This window comes from Euleptes europaea, chromosome 1, assembly GCF_029931775.1.
Source record: "Euleptes europaea isolate rEulEur1 chromosome 1, rEulEur1.hap1, whole genome shotgun sequence".
NCBI lineage: Eukaryota > Metazoa > Chordata > Lepidosauria > Squamata > Sphaerodactylidae > Euleptes > Euleptes europaea.
Window position 1 is genome coordinate 14,617,755 of NC_079312.1, and position 21,137 is coordinate 14,638,891.

General features: G+C 43.6%; 1 protein-coding gene across 1 annotated transcript; it reads left to right on the forward strand.

Moving 5' to 3' along the window:
• The first annotated feature begins 14,516 nt into the window (after nt 1–14,516).
• On the forward strand, nt 14,517–20,973 carry LOC130493853 (zinc finger protein 501-like). Its single transcript, XM_056867451.1, has 4 exons — nt 14,517–14,584; nt 18,210–18,267; nt 18,816–19,611; nt 20,927–20,973. The coding sequence occupies exons 1-4, from the start codon at nt 14,517–14,519 to the stop codon at nt 20,971–20,973; spliced, it is 969 nt and encodes a 322-aa protein (XP_056723429.1).
• Nucleotides 20,974–21,137: the final 164 nt, after the last annotated feature.

Sequence of the window (21,137 nt, forward strand, 5' to 3'; positions counted from 1 at the left end):
CGTGTGAACAGACGGCTGGACTTGATGGGCCTGGGTCTGATCCAGCAGGGCCTTTCTTATGTTATCAGCTGGCTGGGACCCCAGTTAAGGTTGCCAACCTCCAGGTGCCTGGTAATCTCTGCGGGGGCTACCACTGTACTCCCCAAACTAAGGCCCCCACAGACCCCACCCCCCAACTCTGGAAATTTCAAGCAGGAATTGACAACCCTGTCCTCCAGTCTTCAACCTGCCTGGGCTGAAAAACCTGCACCAGGGGTGTAGAACTGCAGACTATGGGCAGGGCTTCCTGTGGTGGGATGCCCCTCCAAACCAAGTTTCCTGCTCACAGAAATCTAGCTGCTCAGGAAGGCTAGGTTGGAATCCTCTTCCTTGAGCTATTACTTTTCTGCAGCCAAGAAAATGTTATCAGAGGAGCATGCTTATTATTTTGGGTGCGGTGGAACACAGGCAGGATGGTGCTGCTGCAGTCGTCTTGTTTGTGGCTTCCTAAAGGCACCTGGTTAGCCACTGTGTGAACAGACTGCTGGACTTGATGGGCCTTGCTCTGATCCAGCAGGGCCTTTCTTATGTTCTTATGTTTAGTGTGGAGGCATGTGCTAGCATATGAGGCCCTCCCAACCCTCGGCCTGCCTGCGTTTCCAAACTAAGGGTTTTCTCTGTCTCCCTGGCAGAACTTGAACTATTTGTCAGTATTCTATGGCTGACAATCCAGTACAATTAATGCTTTATACAACATATTCTATGTCACCTTCAAGCATTTCTTTTTCTATTTTTATATACTGCAAAATGGATGTTATTGTGGTTACTGGAACAGCCATTCTGTCTCAGCTTGCATTGAATTCCATTCAAGTTTTAAACAAATTGGACCCAAGGGAAGTCCGGTTGGGCATGCTTTTCTGAATCTCTGTTGCTCGGACTATTGTTCCAAGAAGGCAGCCCTCTGCTTTTCCCAGATTCTGTATGACTCCTGGGATACTCCTCAGCGTCTTACTATCGCTTGGATATATTCTGTATGTTTTTTCATATGACTCACCCATGCTTCCTCATGTGAATATTCAGGAGCAGCGAGAGAAGATGAACTGGGGAAATCCTTCTTCAGGGCCCCCCATGTCTTTTCTGGAGGTGGCTGCGAGACAGGGGCAGCCAGGAGGGGTGTCTGAAGAAAGAGACGATGATCCGGAGGTGGAAACAGATTTCTGAATCTCTCTTCAAGCAGGAGAGACATCAGAGGCCGAGGGAAAGGAGCAACCAGGAGGGGTGTTGGAAGAAAGAGAAGATGATCCGGAGGTGGAAACTTGGGTTCGAAGACTACCTCAGGTGCAGCTGAAAAGAAAAAGGAAAGGAAAACAGAAGCAGAGGAAGGTTGCCTGTCAGTGGAGAAATTCATATGAAATCCCAGGCCACAGCACATTACAAAAAGAAAAAGGAAGAAATAATTGCCCCGCGAGTGAAGAAAGTTTCAGCTGTTTAGCCAGTGTTGAGAAAGACCAGAAGATCCCAGCAGGCAAGAAAACATATGACTCCTTGGAGTCTGGGAAGAGCTTACGTCGGAAGGACAACCGTACTTCACATCGACATACTCATACTGGGGAGAAATCACATAAATGTTCAGATTGTAGCAAGAGCTTTTCTGGTAAGTCAGCCCTTCATCAACATAAGAGGATTCACACAGGAGAGAAGCCCTATCAATGCTTGGAATGTAGGAAGAGCTTCAGTCAGCATGGAAACCTAATTAAACATCAAAGGATTCACACGGGGAGAAGCCCTATCAATGCTTGGAATGTAGGAAGAGCTTCAGTCAGCATGAAACCCTAATTGAACACCAACGGAATCACATAGGGGAGAAACTGTTATCAATGCTTGGAATGTAGGAAGAGCTTCAGTCAGCATAGAAAGCTAATTAGACATCAAAGGAGTGTGGAAAGAGTTTCAGCTGGAAGTGCTCCTTTACTTCACATCGACGCACTGGGGAGAAACCATATAAATGCTCAGATTGCAACAAGAGCTTTTCTAATAAATCAATCCTTAATAGGCATAAGAAGACACACATAGGGGAGAAACCTTAACAATGTTTTGGAGTGTGGAAAAAGTTTCAGTCCCAGCACAGGTTACTCATTTTTGAAGAATTCACAATGGGTGGGAAACGTCACATCAAAGCCATAACACAGTAGAGAAAGTGTCTAATTGCTGAGACAGGCGCAAGAGACTTTCTCATCATTTTGGTGTTACTGTACTCAAGTGTATTCATGCAGAGAAATTGCATAAATGCCTTTGTTTTTTTTCTTCATTAGTAAATTCAGTGTTAAATGGGAGAGAGTTTTCTCACTGTCTTCCATGCTCAAGTAGGAACCTGTCAATCACACCTGCATCTGGAGCAGGATAGAGAGGTTTGCTTCCTTGGGTCAGTAGTCAAAATAGCGTTCCGGTTCCTGTGCCGATCGCCGTGGCAGCTCAAGACTAGAGCTCCGGGCTCTAAAGCGGAGTGGGGGGAGGTTCCCCCCCCGGAATAACGACGCGGCTCTCCTGGAAGGAGAGGGGAAGCTGAATAGGCTGCCGGCTCGCGCCCCGACCAAGGCGCGCTCGCTGCCTCAAAATCGGCAGTGAGCGTCAGGAGGGGAAAGCGGATGAGTCAGCGCCATTAGATCTGCAGGAGCCCGGGTGGCGGCGGAAACGGCAAGGAGCAAAGTAAAAAGGTTTTTTTTTCTTCTAATGATTAACATTTGCTAACAACTAACTCACGGAGGTGTCTAATCTGTTATCTAAACAAGGAGAAGCATTTTTGATTGTTTTCTACACTCGCTAACCCTAACAAAGTGAAACTTGGCTTTTTGCCAAAGTGTTGCGCATTTAAAATTCCAGCTGTGCCACTTCAGACCTGAGAAGCATCTGACCAGGACTGAAAGCAAGTGAAACATTGGCAATGGAGTATTGAAGGAATATAAATGCTATATCCTCTCCAGAATTGATACTTGACTTTTGATTTTTTCTGCTTGAAACTGAATGTTGTTTTGAAATAAAAGACGTTTAAACAAATATAGCTGAACTAATGTTTTAAGCAATAACTCTCACCCCCCCTCACCCTCCCTGGATTACAATAGCAGCCACTTCAAGTTTTTTACATGGAAAACAAAGAAGATAAAGTTAAAAAAGACATAGAAAAACATCCTAAAGTATTAATAAAAGAGACCAAACAGCTTCAGATTCAACAATCACTACAATTTAAAAGAAGAGCTTCTGTCACCAGTCCTGCTCTTTCACCAGCTTCTTCTCCTGGAACAGAGACATCAGTAACAGCAAAGATGACTAAAAAACCTGATGCCACTCTTAACTCTCTACAAGAACTGTTGACTAAAACACTCCAAGAGGTGACATCAGTTAAACAAGAGGTGACAGAAGTTAAACAGGAAATGGTCTCAATGAAGCAGGAAATGGAATCTGTTAAGCAAGGCCTAAATCAAAATGCAGTGGCTATTACTACACTTCAAGAATCCATCTCATCTTTAGCAGCAAAACAGGATAAGCTTGATGCAAAAGTTCAAAAGCAAGCAAAGGACAACAAAGAAACCAGAAAGAGGGTTGATGCTCTTGAATTGTCAATGGAAGCCTCCCAGGAACGCGAGGAATCGCGAGATGACAGTACCGCAATGTTGGAGTTGAAGATAAAGGAAAGTTGGATTCGTTTACGTGGTTTAAAAGAAAAACAGGAAGGTACAAACCTGAGAAATTATTTGAAAATATTGTTGGCTGATTTTTTACAGGAAGACGATGCTGTGGTGGAAGGTATGATAATTACAGCCTACAGAATGAACTCTGCTTATGCTACAAAAAATAAAGTTCCAAGAGATTGTTTGATTCAGCTTTTTTCCAGAAGTCATCGTGACCTAATTTTGAATAAACATTTTAACAATCCACTAACAATTGATGGGAATCCGGTGAGACTGATGAAAGAAATCCCTGGAAGACTGCTGAGGAAAAGAAAACTTTTTGCAGAGTTTGTGGAAAGACTGAAATACAATGGAATACAATATAGATGGGAATACCCTCAGGGAGTTTCTTTTATCTTCAAGGCTAAAAGAGTTAAGATCATAGATACTGTCAAAGTAGAACAATTCTTGCGAAGATATGAAGGGGAGCTACGCAAACCACCAGGCCAAACTTCAAGAGTACATGATGGAAAGGATCGTGCTGAAGAAGAAAAGGCAGAAGAAGCAACTGGGGGGGGGCATCATCCTCAGATGAGTGAGGAGTGAGGAGCTGGCTGAACAAAGGGGGGAAAAAGGGGGGGAAGAGGGGAGGGCGAGAAAAAGATAATGGAGGTTTTTAAGAGAAAAAGAGAAATAACTATGGAAATTTGAGTAGGAGTTTATATTAATAATAAAAATGCTACAAATTGTATCTTGGAATGTTAATGGTTTGAACTCTCCAATTAAGAGGAAAAAAGTGTTTTACCATCTACAAAAGTCCAAAGCTAATATCTTTTGTTTACAGGAGACACATATATTACCAAAGGATATTCACAGGTTGGAGCAAACAAAAATGGGCAAATTATTCACTGCGTGTAATGAAATGAAAAAAAATCAATGGTATTGCTATGTATGTCCCTTCAGTATTAGAACCTAAACTTTTATATAAAGATGTAGATGGGAGGATTTTAATTGTGGAAACTGTAATGGGATTTCAGAAAATAATATTAGTGGGTATTTATGCAACTAACATAAATCAGAAATTATTTTATTCTAATCTAGCGTCGATATTAGCAGAACACGCTAATGGGAAAATGATTTGGATGGGAGATTTTAATGGGGTAATGGTACCAAGATTGGATAGATCTACAAAGAAAAAAAAGAGTAAATATGAGGGTAAACTTCCAAGTATTTTTAATTATATAACAGATCAATGGGAAATGTTTGATATATGGAGATTAATGAACGGTAATAAAAAAGGGTATACTTTTTATTCATCAAGACATTGTTCCCATTCAAGAATAGATATGTTTTGGTTATCTAAAGATATTACAAGTTTATCTGAGGCTCCTGAAATTTTACCTAAGGTGTTTTCTGATCATAATGCGCTAATGTTAAGGATTAATATAGGTACAAAAATAAATAAATCTTGGGTGGTAAATGAATATTTACTTAAAAATAAGAAAATTGTGGATAAATTGAAAATAGATATACAAAACTATTTTTTAGAAAATATCGATAAAGGGACATCAGATGATATTGTATGGGACGCAGGTAAAGCAGTACTAAGGGGTTTATTGATACAACAAAATTCGAGATGGTATAGAGAGAGAGAAGGTAAAAAGAAGAAATTGTTAGAACAGATTAAACAAGAAGAGAATCTATTGAGAAAAGTACAAACTAAATTGCTTAAACAGGAATATAGAGATAAGATTAAAAATTTGCAATATCAATATGAATTTTTAATAAATGCAGAAATAGAAAAAAAATTATGTATAATAGGCAGAAATTTTTTGAACATGCAAATAAACCAGGTAAACTATTAGCTTGGCAACTTAAGCATAAAGAAAAGAATTTACCTATAATAAGAATAAAGAGAGATGGTAAGGTTACAATGGATAAATGTAAAATTGTAGAAACTTTTGTGGACTATTACTCAAATTTATATAGACAAGGAGAGGTTTCAGAAAAAGAAATAGAGACATATTTGAACCAATTAGAATGGACAGGAATTTCACAAGAACATAAAGAATTATTAGACGCTAATATAACCTTGGAGGAACTAAAAGCAGTAATAGGTAAAAGTAAGTTGAATAAAGCACCAGGAGCAGATGGTTTTACAACATTTTATTATAAAGTTTTTATGGAACAAATCTCTCCACATCTTTTAAAAGTGATGAATAATTGTTTGCAGAATGGATCTATTCCAAATACCTGGAAACATGCAAATATAGTGTTAATTCCTAAATCAAACTCAGACTTATTAGATGTTAAAAATTATAGACCAATCTCATTATTGAATAATGATTATAAATTTTTTGTAGCGATTCTGGCAAATAGATTGAAAAAAATACTGAGTCAGATTATTCATAAGGATCAAGCAGGCTTCCTTCCCGGAAGGCTGATTAGCCAAAATGTTAGAGTAGTAATAGATCTTTTAGAATGTGCGGAATTTAGCACTATACCTTTAGCAATGATATTTTTGGACGCAGAAAAAGCATTTGATAATGTAAATTGGAAGTTTATGAAAAAAGTATTAGAATATATGGATTTTGGAAAGAAATTCCAATTAGCTATTGAAAAGATCTATACTTACCAATCTGCTAGATTGTTGATAAATGGGAATATAACATCACAATTTGAAATACAAAAGGGCACCAGACAAGGTTGCCCTTTATCACCATTATTGTTTATAATAACGTTAGAAGTTTTATTGAAAAAGATTAGAAATAATGTAAATATTATAGGTTATAAGGTTGGGAGAAATCATTTTAAGCTTAAAGCATATGCAGATGATTTAGTTTGTTTTTTAACTAACCCTATTAGTCAGATTGCAGAATGGAAAAAAACGGTGGAGGTTTATGGAAAACTTGCAGGATTTAAAATTAATAAAAACAAAACAAAAATATTGGTTAAAAATATGACACTCTTGCAGCAACAAGAATTATCAAAAAATACTGGTTTTACTATAGAACAAAAAATAAAGTATTTGGGTATTTGGTTAGCTTCAAATAATTTTAATATATTTAAAAATAATTATATAAAAACATGGCATCAAATTAATATAGACTTGAAAAACTGGCAAAGAATACCTTTATCACTATGGGGTAGAATTTCAGCTGTTAAAATGATGGTTTTACCCAAAATGCTTTTTTTATTTCAAAATTTACCAATAATTAAGGGGGTTAAAATGTTTAAGGTATGGAAAAAAGATATTTTAAACTTCTTGTGGAACAAAGGAAAACATAGAATAGCTTACAAAAATTTGATTCAACTAAGAGATACAGGTGGGTTAGGCTTACCAGATTTAAAAACGTATTATGAAGCAGCATGTTTTGTATGGTTGAAATCTTGGATAATGTTAGAAGATACTGAATTATTAGAATTGGAAGGTTATAATTTACGTTTTGGATGGCATGCTTATTTATGGTATGAGAAAGAAAAAGTAAATAGAGATTTAATATTCATTGTGTTAGAGCTGGTTTGTTTAAAGTGTGGAAAAAGTATAGAAAGATATTAGAAAATAAAACTCCTGGATGGCTCAATCCAGTGGAAGCTTTTATGAGAAGAGGAACTCAGCTGAATTTAGAAATGGATATATATAGAAATATTATTAACTGGAAAGAAGGGATATGGATTTTAAAAAGTAGAGAAGAACTGGATATAAAGGATTGGTTTCTATACTACAAAATAAGAGATATATTTAAAAAAGATAACCAAATTGGATTTAATAGAAATAAATCAGAATTAGAGAAAATATTAATAAAAGGAAATAAAGGACTGATAGGTAGAATGTATAAATTGTTAATGGAAATTAATTTGGAACAAGAAAGGATTAAACCAATTATGATTAAATGGATGAAGGAGCTAGGTTCTAACATAGATTTGGAACTATGGGAAAAATTATGGAAAAAAGAATTTAAATTTACAATAACCAATGAAATCAGAGAAAATCTATATAAAATGTTTTACAGATGGCATATAACACCAGTGATGATTTCTAAAATAAACAGAGAAGACAGGGGTCTGTGCTGGAAATGTGGTAAGGAAAGAGGAACATATATGCATGTATGGTGGTTTTGTAAAAAAATAAAAAAATTCTGGAAGAAAGTTTTGAAGGAAACGAATAATTTGATTAATGGTAGTGTGAAAAGAAAACCATTATTTTGCTTATTGGGAATACCACCAAAAAATATCAATGATGAAGACAGAATTGTTTGCCAGTATAGCTTTGCTGCTGCAAGAATTGTGATAGCTAAAGTTTGGAAGCAAGTAAATAAACCTTCAATTAATATCTGGAGAGAGAAGATATGGATATATATGAGGATGGCCAAATTAACAGATTTCCTACATGGGAAAGACATGGAAAAGTTTAAACAAACTTGGTCAAAGGCCGCCTCATCTTGGGATAAGATGGCAAAAATCGATTTTATGGTTATAATTAACGAGTTGTAGAAATTAGAGTAATTTTATACCTTTGTATTTTTAATAGTAAAATCTGATTAGACACCTGCTGCGGAAGTCGGGTGAAGGGTCACTGTTAATGGTGGGTGGTGGGAGAAGGGGTATCTTTTTCTTTTTTTGATTATAAGAACTTTGATATTTGAGATTGTAATAAGTGAGATATATGGATACTCCTCCAAGTTTCTATTATGTATTTTGTAATTTTTGTTACTTTTTTTGTTATTGTTGTTACATGTATTGTTTTTTTTTGTTTGATATTTTTTTATTGTTAAAAAAATCTTAATAAAAATTTATAAAAAAAAAAGTAGTCAAAATAGCCACTGTGCAGCTGCTTATAAGATGTTAGATATTGATGTTGTATTGTTCTCTTATGGCAAGTCTGAGTGTAAACTCGTTCAGCAGAGAGGATGGGATTAAAATAAATATGAATCTTTGGTTTTGCTTATCTTTGTATTTTACTATCCAGTGGAGCTCTTCCATTTTCTGGGAGGCACAGGGCCTGTAACCCTATCCTTATTTTGAAAGTAGAATTCTGTCCCTCCCCTGCCATAGTCTCTATGGAAGGCAGACAAGTTTAAGTCTAGAGCGTCCACTGCATGTAAAACCTGGACCGCACAGCCTCTGTGTGCAGTGCTTTCAATTAGTGAGAGGTTAGGCTAAACTGTTCTCATAGGGGTGAAATCCTGCCAAAACCATTGCCTGCCCATCCCTTTCAGTTCAGGCTGGTGTGTGGGCTGTATTGCCCATGGTTTAGAAAAACAAACGGATTCCAACAGGCAGGTATTGGGGAAAACAAGGTATGCAGTTTTATTAAACAAAAATAACCCCTTTACCCAGGCTAATAACCTTCAGAAGATGGGAAGTCGTCTCCTGGGAGGCAAGCAAGCCGCTTCGTCCTGTCTGGCAGTCCGTCTTTGTTCTGCAGACACTCCTTCTCTCTCTGGCTTCGTGTCTGGAGTCCCTCTCTCTCTCTTCTTCAGTGGTGAGCGAAGCCAGATATATTTTTCCCACTACCAGGTGCTCATTATTTACAGTGCTGTGTGAAAGTTAACTCCCTAATGACCTGAGATTGCTCTCACACAGGGAAGGGCTGTATTGATCACCACCTCTCTCCTTGTGAGTACAATTGTCTTCTGCAATTTCCATTACAGTGGGCACTCACTCATTCTTTTTGATTATGTGCTTTTTAAGTTATTAGTGCGTGCATGGGGGGGCTGTTCGGGGGGGCAGGAGTTTGACTGAACTGCCTGGCACCTCGACTGAACTGCCTGGCAGCCTAGCTATATACACATTGCAGCTCAAGAACGGCTGCCTCTTGAGCTACTCCCTCTTTTAACCATGCCTACCCCCCACAGACTTAGTCAGGCTTTCTCTCTTGGTCTCAGCATCTGCCCCTTCATCCCGCTGCAGTGTGAGGATCAGACTACGTACCTACCTGATAGGGCTGCCAGTAAGGGCTGCAACACAGTAAGATTTGTGTACTCTCACTTGAGTGATATTGAGCCCGGCATGAGGGCAGAAAGCTCATCCCTCAACATGTGGCCCTCTCTTGTAAAATGGACTTGGCAAAGCACAGCTGCGGGCTTGTATTTCATCTGCTGTAGGAAAAAACTTCCCATTCTCGTAACACATCCACACATTCCTTCAAAGCATGTCTATGCCACGCACCAGGGCTGAAAGCTTATCGATCATTTACAACATTTATAGTGCAGGGATTGTGCAGGAAAACCTGCATCCCTTTTAGGAGTTGTATGCATGTGTTAAAGGCTTCACATCAGAAGAGGTATTCCCACCTGGGTGCATGAGAGAAGAGGGAATCCCTCATCAGAGGTGGCCATTGCTGTGTGTGATATCAGTGGTGATCTAGGAAGTATTTAAGGGGGTGAAGCCGAAACGGTGTGCCTCAGTTTACCTTAAGTTACCAATCAACACAACTGAGCTGAGATGCGGTGAAATTGACAGTTTGTTTATTGGTTTTGCGAATAAGCAGAACTGGGAATACAATGCCCTGGCTGTCAAGCCGAAGGATTGCGAACCCACATAAGCAGACAGGAAGAACTTTTAAAGACTTTTCAGTAATGACGTTTGCAAAATAAAAATACATTTCTCATCATCCCGGTATTACCGCATAGTGTTTAATTGTTCTATTGAAATTGACATGTAAGCGATTCTTTAATACTGGTGCACTAGCTCAAGCCACAGATTCCCTATTAACAGGGAACAAGGGGTACTTTCAAGGTTGCGGTGAAACGGAAGAGCAGAGAGAGAAAGTTAGTGATATTGCCAAAAACATTCCGGGAGGGAACAGGAGGAGGGAGGGGGAAGCAGTTAGTATGGGCAAAGATTTGTGTGCTGCTTTGAGGTACTTAGAGAGTGTGCAGAGTGCTGATGCATGTTTATCTACACACACGTCTTACAAGAGGGGGAGGGATTTCATGGGCACTTCACTAGTTGCAATTTATATCTTTGAGGACACACTGAGTGCCTTCCCCTGAACCTGCCACCCACCCCCACAGCTGGAACTAAGGGTCAGGGCCTCCACACAGTCCCAGAACCTCCCTTTTTAGAAATAAGTTCTCCCCTCGCCTCCCTTGGCATGCTTCTGTGATTCAAAGGAACGTTTACACTGATGAAGTGTACCTCAGTGGCCTAATACTGAGACCGGTGCTTTGTGCCAGCCCACCTTTCTCCTCCATACGGGAACCTCCAAGCCCCCGTGGAGAGAAAGCTGCTACATTCCTTATCCCATTTCTAAAACATTTCATTATCGTATAAAAGGTATGAAAAACGTCCGATCTTTAGGAGGCAGCTGAAGACAGTTTCATTTAGGAGTGCATTTGGTTATGTTACTAGCAGTGCTGAGATGGGATCTTAGATTTTAGCTTTATGTTGTTAATATATTTTATTGTGTTATTTATATTGTAAGCCACCTTGAGCTCCGTAAGGATGGCTAATAAATGTTTTAAATAAATAAATAGTCCTGTTACCCATCTAAAAACGACCTCCTGAATACCTCAGTTTGCACTTCTCAAGAGCTTCTTTCCCATACGGCTTCTGGAAAGATGGCTGCACCTGCCAATGTGCCTTTCCTTAAAGCAGGGTAGCTTCTTCATGCCACCCTATAGGCTTGGCCCCTTGGCAGAGGGTGTTTTTTTGGGGGGGAGCAAGATCTCTGGGTAGGGTTGCCAACCTTTAGGTTGGCGTAGATATCTCCCAGAATTACAACTGACCTCCAGAAGACAAAGATCAGCTCTCCTGGAGAAAATGGCTCCTTTTGGAAGTGCAGTTGAGGGCATTATGCCCTGGTGGAGTCCCTTCCCTCCCCCAAACCTTGCCCTCTTCAGGCTCCATCCCCGAATCTCCAGGAATTTCCCAACTTGGAGTTGGCAACCCTACTAATGGGTGACCCTTAATGGACTTGGTTGGCAGCAGGCTGAGGACAGCCAGAGAGAAGTCCTACTCACCTACGTACTGTGCACTCAGTTTATGGCAACTAACAACTAGGAGATATGACGGCCACTTGATATCACTTTTGAAAGGAAATAAGACAGACTGGTGGAGGTGACAAGGTCCATCAGTGGCTATTAGCTATGATGGCTAGATAGAACCTCCATGTCCAGAGGCAGTCTACCGCTGGGTGCTGGGGGCAACTCCGTGAAGTGGCTGTTGCCTCCGATCTCTGGGGTGGGCTTCCTAGATGCGTCTGGCTGCCCACAACAGGACGCTGGATGAGGCAGGCGTCTGGTTTGACCCAGTGGAGCTCTGCTATTCTTCTCAAAAGGCAGGGGGCTTGTAACTCAAACATAGGATTCAATGCCCCCCCCCAAAAAAAAACTCTTTCTCCGAATACTTAAGTGACTATTTCCACATTCTTCAGTGTACAAATAAAGCCCAGCCACGCGAAAACTTCTGGAAGCAGAGAAATAAGAAAGGAGGGACAGGAAGGATACTAAAAAGAATAGGGGCTTTTTGTTCCATTGCAGCCTTGTCTCCTCTTTCCTGTGAACTACAGTTCCCAAAAGCCCCTGCGAGGGAGAGAGATTTGCACAGAAAAGATTTAGGTGAGTGGGCGTGTCTTTGGGGGGGTTTCTGGAGAGGGCGGGAAAGCGGAGCCACGTGGTTGGAGGCTGCCCCTCATATTCCCTAGGAGGGAAGTTTGAGACTCTCTCATGTAGCTCTTTTTCCCCAGGCTGGAGGAAGAATTTGGCTTCGGCGCTGTTGCAGGAAAGGTGGGTTTGTGGTTCCTTAAAGAGATGCTGGGCACCAAGGGGGTGGTCGGAGGAGAACTGTGCCTGGACTCAGGGTGCTCCTTGAAGGGAGCAGGAGAGAGCGAGCCAGCATTGGGGGTGGGGGAGATATTTCCAGGGAAAGATCCTGGCAAACGGACGGGTGATCTCCGAAACACCGGGGATGGGGGGGGGCAGGAATCGTTCCGCACCGGGTGGTTCCTTGGTTTATCTTTCAGCCTTTCCTTATGGCAGGGCAGCTTCTTCATACCACCCTATGGGCTTGGCCCTTTAGCAGAGCCTTTGGGGGGGGGGCGGGGAGGAGCAAGAACTCTGGGTAGGGTTGCCAACCTCTAGGTTGGCCTAGATGTCTCGCAGAATTACAACTGATCCCCAGATGACAAAGATCAGCTCCCCTGGAAAAAATGGCTCTTTTTGGAGGTGCAGTTGAGGGCATTATGCCCCGGAGGAGTCCCTTCCCTCCCCCAAACCTTGCCCTCTTCAGGCTCCATCCCCAAATCTCGGAATTTCACAACCTGGAGTTGGCAACCCTACTAATGGGTGACCCTTAATAAACTTGGTTGGCAGCAGGCTGAGGACAGCCAGAGAGAAGTCCTACACACCTACGTACTGTGCACTCAGTTTATGGCAGCTAACAACTAGGAGATATGACGGCCACTTGATATCACTTTAAAAAGGCAGAGGTCTTTCACATCACCTACTTGCCTGGTTGCTTTAAATGGAGATGCCAGGAGTTGAACCCCCAAAATCTCCCTGTATTTCCCAACCCGGACCTGGAACCCTAGTAATGGGGGACCCTTAATGAACTTGGTTGGCAGCAGACTCAGGACAGCCAGAGAGAAGTCCTGCAGCCCTATGTCACATACTGTGCACTCAATTTATGGCCACTAACAATGACTAGATGTGATGGCCGCTTGCTGATATCGCTTTCCAAAGGGAATGAGACAGGCTGGCGGAGGTGGCAAGATCCATTGATGGGTATTAGTTACGATGGCTAGACAGAACCTCCATGTTCAGGGGTAGTCTACTGCTGTGTGCTGGGGGCAACTCTGTGGAGTGGCTGTTGCCTCCAATCTCTGGGGTGGGGTGGGCATCCTGGGGTGGGGTGGGCATCCAGGGTGCTGGATGAGGCAGGGCGTTTGGTTTGACCCGGTGGAGCTCTGCTATCCTTCTGAAAGGCACCCAGGGGGCTTGTAACTCAAAAACGGAGCTCAATGCCCCCCCTCCACCACCACCACCCCACCACACACACCCCACACACACTTTCTCCAAATCTTTCCTTGTGCTCCTGAATTCCTCAGGGTGGAGAGGAAGCCCAGCCACGTGAAAACTCCTGGAAGCAGAGAAATAAGAAAAGGGGGGCAGGAAGGATCCTAAAAAGGACACGAGCCTTTGCTCTCAGGGTGGTCTTTCCTTCTCCTCGCGGTGAACTACAGTTCCCAAAAGCCCTCGCAAGTGAGGGCGGGGATTGAACCCGACTGGGCGTGTCTTTGTGCCTGGGTGCTTCCTGGCGGGGACAGGGGAGCGGAGCCACGTGGCTGGGAGCCCCCATGTTTCCCAGGAGGGCGGCTTAGGGCGCTCGCCTCGAGCTCTTTTTCCCGGGCCGGAGGGAGAGTCTGGCTTTTCCGCGGTTGCAGGACAGGTAGGTTTCTGGTTTCTTCAGGAGATGCTGGGCACGGAGGGGGTGGCCGGAGGAGGGCGGTGCAAGAAGTTGGGGAGCTCCTGGGAGGGGGGAGCGGGAGAGAGAGAGGGGGGGTGGGGGGGCTTCCGTGGACAGATCCTGGCTCCCGGACGAGTGATCGCCAAGGCACCGGGGAGGGGGGCGGGAATCGTCCCACACCGGGTGGCTCCTTGGTTTCTTTTGCCACCGTCCAGTTGCCCGTGATCAGCCCGCCAGAAGCGGCCGGGCTCAGGAGAGAAGTCGGAAGGCATAACGCCCCCGAAAAAGGAGCGAGCAGAAATGGCCCCCGAGTACAAACAGTAGTTCCCTTTCTCGGTTCTTCCCCTTCCTGATCATTGCAGGCTGCCTCTCCCTCCTCCTCCTCCTCTTCCCCCCATCCCTGCTTCTCGGCTGGCGGGGTCACCTCTTAGGGTTGCCCGTCTCTAGGTGAGCCTGGAGAAAATGAAGGCTCAGTGCTGTACGGAGAATGGCAAAGATCCAGACAGCGCTCACAAGGTGCTAGAGATAAGGTAAGTAATTTATGAAGGTGAGAATTTGCGCAAAAAAGTGAACATCTATACAAATGAAATACAATAAGAGACACATACAAAATTTCAGTAGGAATCCAGCAAAATACTAAGTTCAATAGAAAATACGGGTATCCTGTAAATCAGGTAAGTGAATGTATATTGTCCATAATAGACTTCTTTTGTACTTATAGGTAACCGGAAAGCAGATGTCACAGGCAAGAGCCGCGATGGAAAGATGTCAGGACGTATTATGGACAGTATACATTGACTTACCTGAATCTCCCAAACATCCCCCCCATTTCGATACTTTCCCTCCCTGATCAGTGCAGGCAGTCTCTTTCGTCATCTCCTCTTCAGCTCTCTCCCATCTCTGCTGGGCCCCCAGGTACGGTTGCCAACTTGCAGGTGACGCCTGGGGATGTCCCACAGCTACAGCTGAACTCCATTGAGGTCCCTCCTCTGGCTCCACCCTCAAACCCCCAGGGATTTGCCAACCCAGACTTGGCACCCCCATCCCCAGTCCTCAGCCTGCCCCGGGGTGAGAAACCTGCGCCAGAGGTGTAGCGCTGCAGGCTGTGGGCAGGGCCTCGGGTGATAGGGTGTCCTTCCAAACCAAGAGTTTCCTCAGCACAGAAAAGAAACTCTCAGGAAGGCTAGGTTGGAATCCTCTTCCTCGAGCTGTTGCTTTTCTACAACCAAAAACATGTTTTGTGGGGAGGCACGGGCCAGCAAATGAGGCCCTCTGAACCCTAAGCTTGTCTGCGTTCCTGAGGAAATACTAAGGCTTTTCTCTCTGTTTCCCTGGCAGAACTGGACCTATTTGTCCCTGATAATCCAGTCCAATCAACGCTTTATGTCACCTCCTGTTATTGACTTTTTATTTCTATATATCCCAAAATGTTTCTGTTCCCAAAAACCAAAGAGAGGTTTCCAGTGATTGGCAAAGACAGGAGCCTTTTGTCTCCCTTCTCTCAAATGAACGTAGCTTGCTCAGTTTAGTCGGTCTGTGAATAGTCTTGTCTTTTGATATTTCCTTTCTTAACATTTTCAGCAATCCCAGTTTTGGCTGGTATATGGCCCAAAGTAACAACTCCATCAAAAGGGTCAATAAAATACCATTGAGATCTTTGGAAATTTTAAAATCAGTCATCGGATGGGTTTCAATAATAACAGTACCCTCCAAATGTTGAACACGACCATTGCGTGTCTGTTCATCTTGTCCCTTCCTTTCCATAGCTTTTTCAGACCTTTGCCTTTTCCTGTAGGAAATTCTCCCATCATAAAGAGCTAGTGGATATATATAACCATGCTGGTGACAGGCCCAGAGTCACCCAGTGAGTTCCCGTGGCAGAATGTGGATTCGAACTTGAATCCTAGTCCAACACACTGACTGCTAAGCTACACTGGCTGTCAGTTGTGTACACACTCTGTTTCTGGGAGGCCAAATCAATTTATACTGGTTAAGAATCAAAGCCAAAAAACTCCAGCAAAAATGCAGCAGATTTGAAGCTGTAATGGGAGTGGGGGAGGGAGATCCTCTGTTTGATCCAGTACACAGGGGCTTTTCTTTGTATTTTAAGCAAATTGGACCCCAGAGAAGTCTGGTTAGGCATGCTTTTCTGACTCTGTACCACTTGGAATATTGTTCCAAGGTGGCACCCCTCTGATTTTCCCAGATTACATATGACTCCATATGTTCCATATGATTACATATGAAACATCAGCACATTGGTGTGGAGAATTGCAGGCTGGTGAAAGAAGGCTGCCCCGGGCATGTACAGAGTCCCTTTCCCTTATAGCCCTCTAGTCCGTAGTCCAACTCCCAAAGGCAAGCTTTCCAGACAGGCTTGAACCCCCATCACTTGTGTTTATTAAGGGAAGGGAAAAACAGATTTGGTTCCCCTCCCCATACCTGAGATAAAGTAGGTAGCTTTCCTCTTCCTCTTTTTCCTGGCTTGTATAATACCTGGGCCTTCTCAGCAAACTGATTGTTGCTCAGTTACTCCCCTCACAACTCAAGGTTGGGCTTGGGGTGGGGCGGTCAACCGGCTCTCAGTTCCCTCTGTAGCTCTCCCCCCCCTCCCGGTGTTGACCCACCTGTACAATCCCCTCTGAGCCCATGGTGATGATGTCACTGTTCCACTGTTATAACAGTTCTCTTGTTTTCTTAACTATAAAAACTTTTTGGTTAATAAATTAGTTTGTATTGTTCACTCTGCCAGGGCGCTCCCTGTAAGCAGTCGGATCCCTATGCCTGCTAAGAGACCCCTACAAAGGCATGGGGCCCCAAAACTGGCATGAGAGCAAGACATTTGTCCACACAAAATGGATGCTTCTCAGAGAGTTTTCGGATACATCTTTTGTGTCAAGTCTTGGCAGGACACTGGTTGACCACTGAACTTTTCCCCTGGCACAAAGGTGTGCCTGGCTACACAATAAGGCTACCTAATCCTGATTGTGTAACCCTAGGGTGATTTAATCAGTGCTCCCAGCAGGCCGTTACCTATCCTATGCGCACCCATGCGCACCCATCCCAGCAATCAGATACATGATGTAGATTTGGTGGTGCTCATTGGAGTATTCATTTTCAGGGAATGCCTTTGAAAACGGTCCAGAGACTTCAGTTGGTTCTAAATTCAGCAGGCAGGCTACTGCCAGGGTCAGGATACAGGGATGCTGCTGAAAGAACTGACATGAGTGCCCATTCTGGGCGCTATTCATAATGCAGGTTCTTACCTATAAGGCCCTAAATGGTTTGGGGTAAGGTTCCTTGAAAAAACTGCCTCCTTACCCTTCCTATCCAGCCCACCAGCTAAGATCCTCCTCACAAGGCCTGACCTGCCTTACGAGTTGGGGCGGGTGATGGCCAAAGACAGGCCTTATTCAGGGGTGGCAACTTGCCTGTGGGGGGCCCTTCCACTTGAAGCTCTCCCAGTGCCTACGCTACTTTCCTTTATGTTTTCTTTAGCCAGGCTTTTAATTAAATTTTCAAATCATTGTATTCCAATCTACTTTTAGCCAGTAGAATGTTTAAAATCCATTTTCAATTGCTGCATGTTTTGATGGTTTGATGCTCTAGCTGTGTTTTTGAGGGCTGGTTTTAAGATGTTCTATCTTTTTGTTATGTTTCATTTTATAAGCTGCCTTGGGGAGGTTTCCTGGGGTGGTGGCATAGACTCTCTCAAAATAAATACTTGCATTTGCAAATGTATGCCTCCTATAGAGGCAGAAACACATAAACACATGACGCTGCCTTATACTGAAACACAACCCTTGCCCATCAAAGTCAGTATCGTCTACTCAGACTGGCAGTGGCTCTCCATGGTCTCAGGCAGAGATCTTTCGCATTACCTACTTGCCTAGTCCCTTTAACTGGAGATGCTGGGGATTGAACCTGGGACCTTCTGCATGCCAAGCAGATGCTATACCACTGAGCCATGCTGACCTCCTTCCATGTCCCAAGGGACGAAAATCTCCTTAAACTAGGAGCACGAAGGCACCAGCGTTGAGCTGCCATGGAGTCCTTGGAGCAAGAGCACTGCAGAGAAGCAGTTGTTCTTTCGTCTTCCCTTCCAGTCCCTTCTGTCCCCCACTTCCTCTCTCTGTCCTTTTCCCTTGCCTGTAGATACATATTACAGAGGCTTTCCCCAGCTTCTAATTCCCATTGGGAAAAGTACTACTTGGTAATGACAGGCTGTGCTAAGAGGTCTTTGTTTCCAGCAACTCTTATTTGATTTCACTTTCTCTGTTCCAGCAGGAGAGACACCAGAGACTGAGCGACAGGGGAAACCAGGAGGGGTGTCTTTAGAAAGAGATGAGGATCTGGGGGTAGAACCTTTGGATGGAGACAGACCTCAGAGGCAGCTGAAAAGAAAAAGGGAAGGAGAACAGAAGCAGAGGAAGGAGTTGGTTGCCTGTCAGGGCAGAAAAATCAATGAGATCCCAGCCCAAAGGAAAATACAAAAAGAACAGGGAAGGAATAAGTGCCCCATGAAAGGGAAAAGGGTCAGCTGCATCTCCAGCATTAAGATGGAACAGAAGATCCATACAGGGAAAAAAACATGTGGCTGCTTGGAGTGTGGAAAGAGCTTCTTTCAGAATAACCGCCTAACTGATGATTACAAGCAAAGGGTTCACACAGGTGAAAAGCCACATAAATGCTTGGAGTGTGGGAAGAGCTTCAGTTGGAAGAGCAACCTTACTTCACATCAACGCATTCACACGGGAGAAGCCATATAAATGCTTGGAGTGTGAGGAAAGCTTCTCTCAAGGTGGCAACCTCACTAAACATCAAAGGATACACACAGGAGAGAAGCCATATACATGTCTGGAGTGCGGGAAATGCTTCTGCCGGAAGGACAGCCTTACTATACACCAGAAACTTCACACAGGGGAGAAGCTACATAAATGCTTGGAGTGTGAGAAGAGCTTCTCTCAAGGTGGCGACCTCACTAAACATCAAAGGATACACACAGGAGAGAAGCCATATACATGTCTGGAGTGTGGGAAGAGCTTCTGCCGGAAGGACAGCCTTACTGTACACCAGAAACTTCACACAGGGGAGAAGCCACATAAATGCTTGGAGTGTGGGAAGACTTTCAGTTGGAAGAGCAACCTTACTTCACATCAACGCATTCACACTGGGGAGAAGCCATATAAATGCTTGGAGTGTGGGAAGAGCTTCTCTCACGGTGGCGACCTCACTAAACATCAAAGGATACACACAGGAGAGAAGCCATATACATGTCTGGAGTGTGGGAAGAGCTTCTGCTGGAAGGGCAGCCTTACTTTACACCAGAAACTTCACACAGGGGAGAAGCCACATAAATGTTTGGAGTGTGAGAAGAGCTTCTCTCAAATTGGCAACCTCACTAAACATCAAAAGTTACACACAGGAGAGAAGCCATATACATGTCTGGAGTGCGGGAAGAGCTTCTGCTGGAAGGGCAGCCTTACTTTACACCAGAAACTTCACACAGGGGAGAAGCCACATAAATGCTTGGAGTGTGAGAAGAGCTTCTCTCAAGGTGACGACCTCACTAAACATCAAAGGATACACACAGGAGAGAAGCCATATACATATCTGGAGTCCGGGAAGAGCTTCTACCAGAAGCACCACTTTACTTTACACCAGAAAATTCACACAGGGGAGAAGCCATATACATGCCTGGAGTGTGGGAAGAGCTTCTGCCAAAAGCACCACCTTACTTTACACCAGAAAATTCACACAGGGGAAAAGCTATATAATGCTTGGAGTGTTGGAAGAGCTTCAGGTGGAAGAACAGCCTTACTTTACACCAGAAAATTCACACAGGGGAGAAGCCATATACATGCCTGGAGTGTGGGAAGAGCTTCTGCCAAAAGCACCACCTTACTTTACACCAGAAAATTCACACAGGGGAAAAGCCATATAAATGCTTGGAGTGTGGGAAGAGCTTCAGGTGGAAGAACAGCCTTACTTTACATCAGAAAATTCACACATAGACAATCATAACCATAATTCATACCGGGGAGAAGCCATATAAATGCTTGGAGTGTGGGAAGAACTTCAGTCGGAAGTACAGCCTTACTTTACACCAGAAAATTCACACAGGGGAGAAGCCATAAAAATTCTTGGAGTGTGGGAAGAATTTCAGTTGGAAGGCCATATAAATGCTTGGAGCGTGGGAAGAACTTCAGTCAGAATTACAGCCTTACTTTACACCAGAAAATTCACACGGGAGAAGACACATAAATGCTTGGAGTGTGGGAAGAATTTCAGTCGGAAGGCCAACCTTACTTTGCACCAGAAAATTCACACGGGAGAAGCCATATAAATGCTTGGAGTGTGAGAAGACCTTCAGTCGGAAGGACAGCCTTACTTTACACCAGAAAATTCACACAGGGGAGAAGCCATATAAATGCTTGGAGTGTCGGAAGTGATTCAGCCAGAAGCCCCGCCTTACTTCACATCGACGCATTCACACTGGGGAGAAGCCATATAAATGCTTGGAGTGTGGGAAGAGCTTCTGCCGGAAGAACCACCTTACTTTACACCAGAGAATTCACACTGGGGAGAAGCCATATAAATGCTTGGAGTATGGGAAGAGCTTCAGCCAGAAGCCCCACCTTACTTCACATCAACGCATTCACACTGGGGAGAAGCATAAATCAGTGGTTCCCAAAGTGGGCAGTACCACCCCCTGGGGGGCGGTGGGATTACCTAGGGGGGCACTAAAAGGCAATAGGGCAGCAGGGGGCGCTACAGGTGGTCCCCTTCAACTGTGTTCACTAATTTACAATAGATCAAGCTATGGCACTATGCTGGCGAATTTGGTGGAAGCTCTCAGAATTTTCTTCCAGACTTTGAAGAGCTGGTACCACTGCATCAAGTTCATCGGTTTCATTGAATAAATTTCAACTAAAAAGTTTTAATTTGATTTTGAATAGATGTGCAATTAATTGTTACTGTTTTAATATTTTGCTGTTACAATCTTTAGTGAGTCATGCAAACCCCTGTTTTGAATAGGGTTTTTTTATAGGATAGGGTAGGGGGGTCCTGGGGTTGAGTTTG

What these genes read in the sequence shown, in the direction of transcription:
- LOC130493853 (XM_056867451.1), top strand. Translation starts at nt 14,517, where the DNA reads ATGAAGGCTCAGTGCTGTACGGAGAATGGCAAAGATCCAGACAGCGCT. An exon ending in CACAAGGTGCTAGAGATAAG is followed by an intron (nt 14,585 to 18,209) that starts GTAAGTAATTTA and finishes CCTTGCCTGTAG; the next exon opens with ATACATATTACAGAGGCTTT. An exon ending in ATTGGGAAAAGTACTACTTG is followed by an intron (nt 18,268 to 18,815) that starts GTAATGACAGGC and finishes ACACGGGAGAAG; the next exon opens with CCATATAAATGCTTGGAGTG.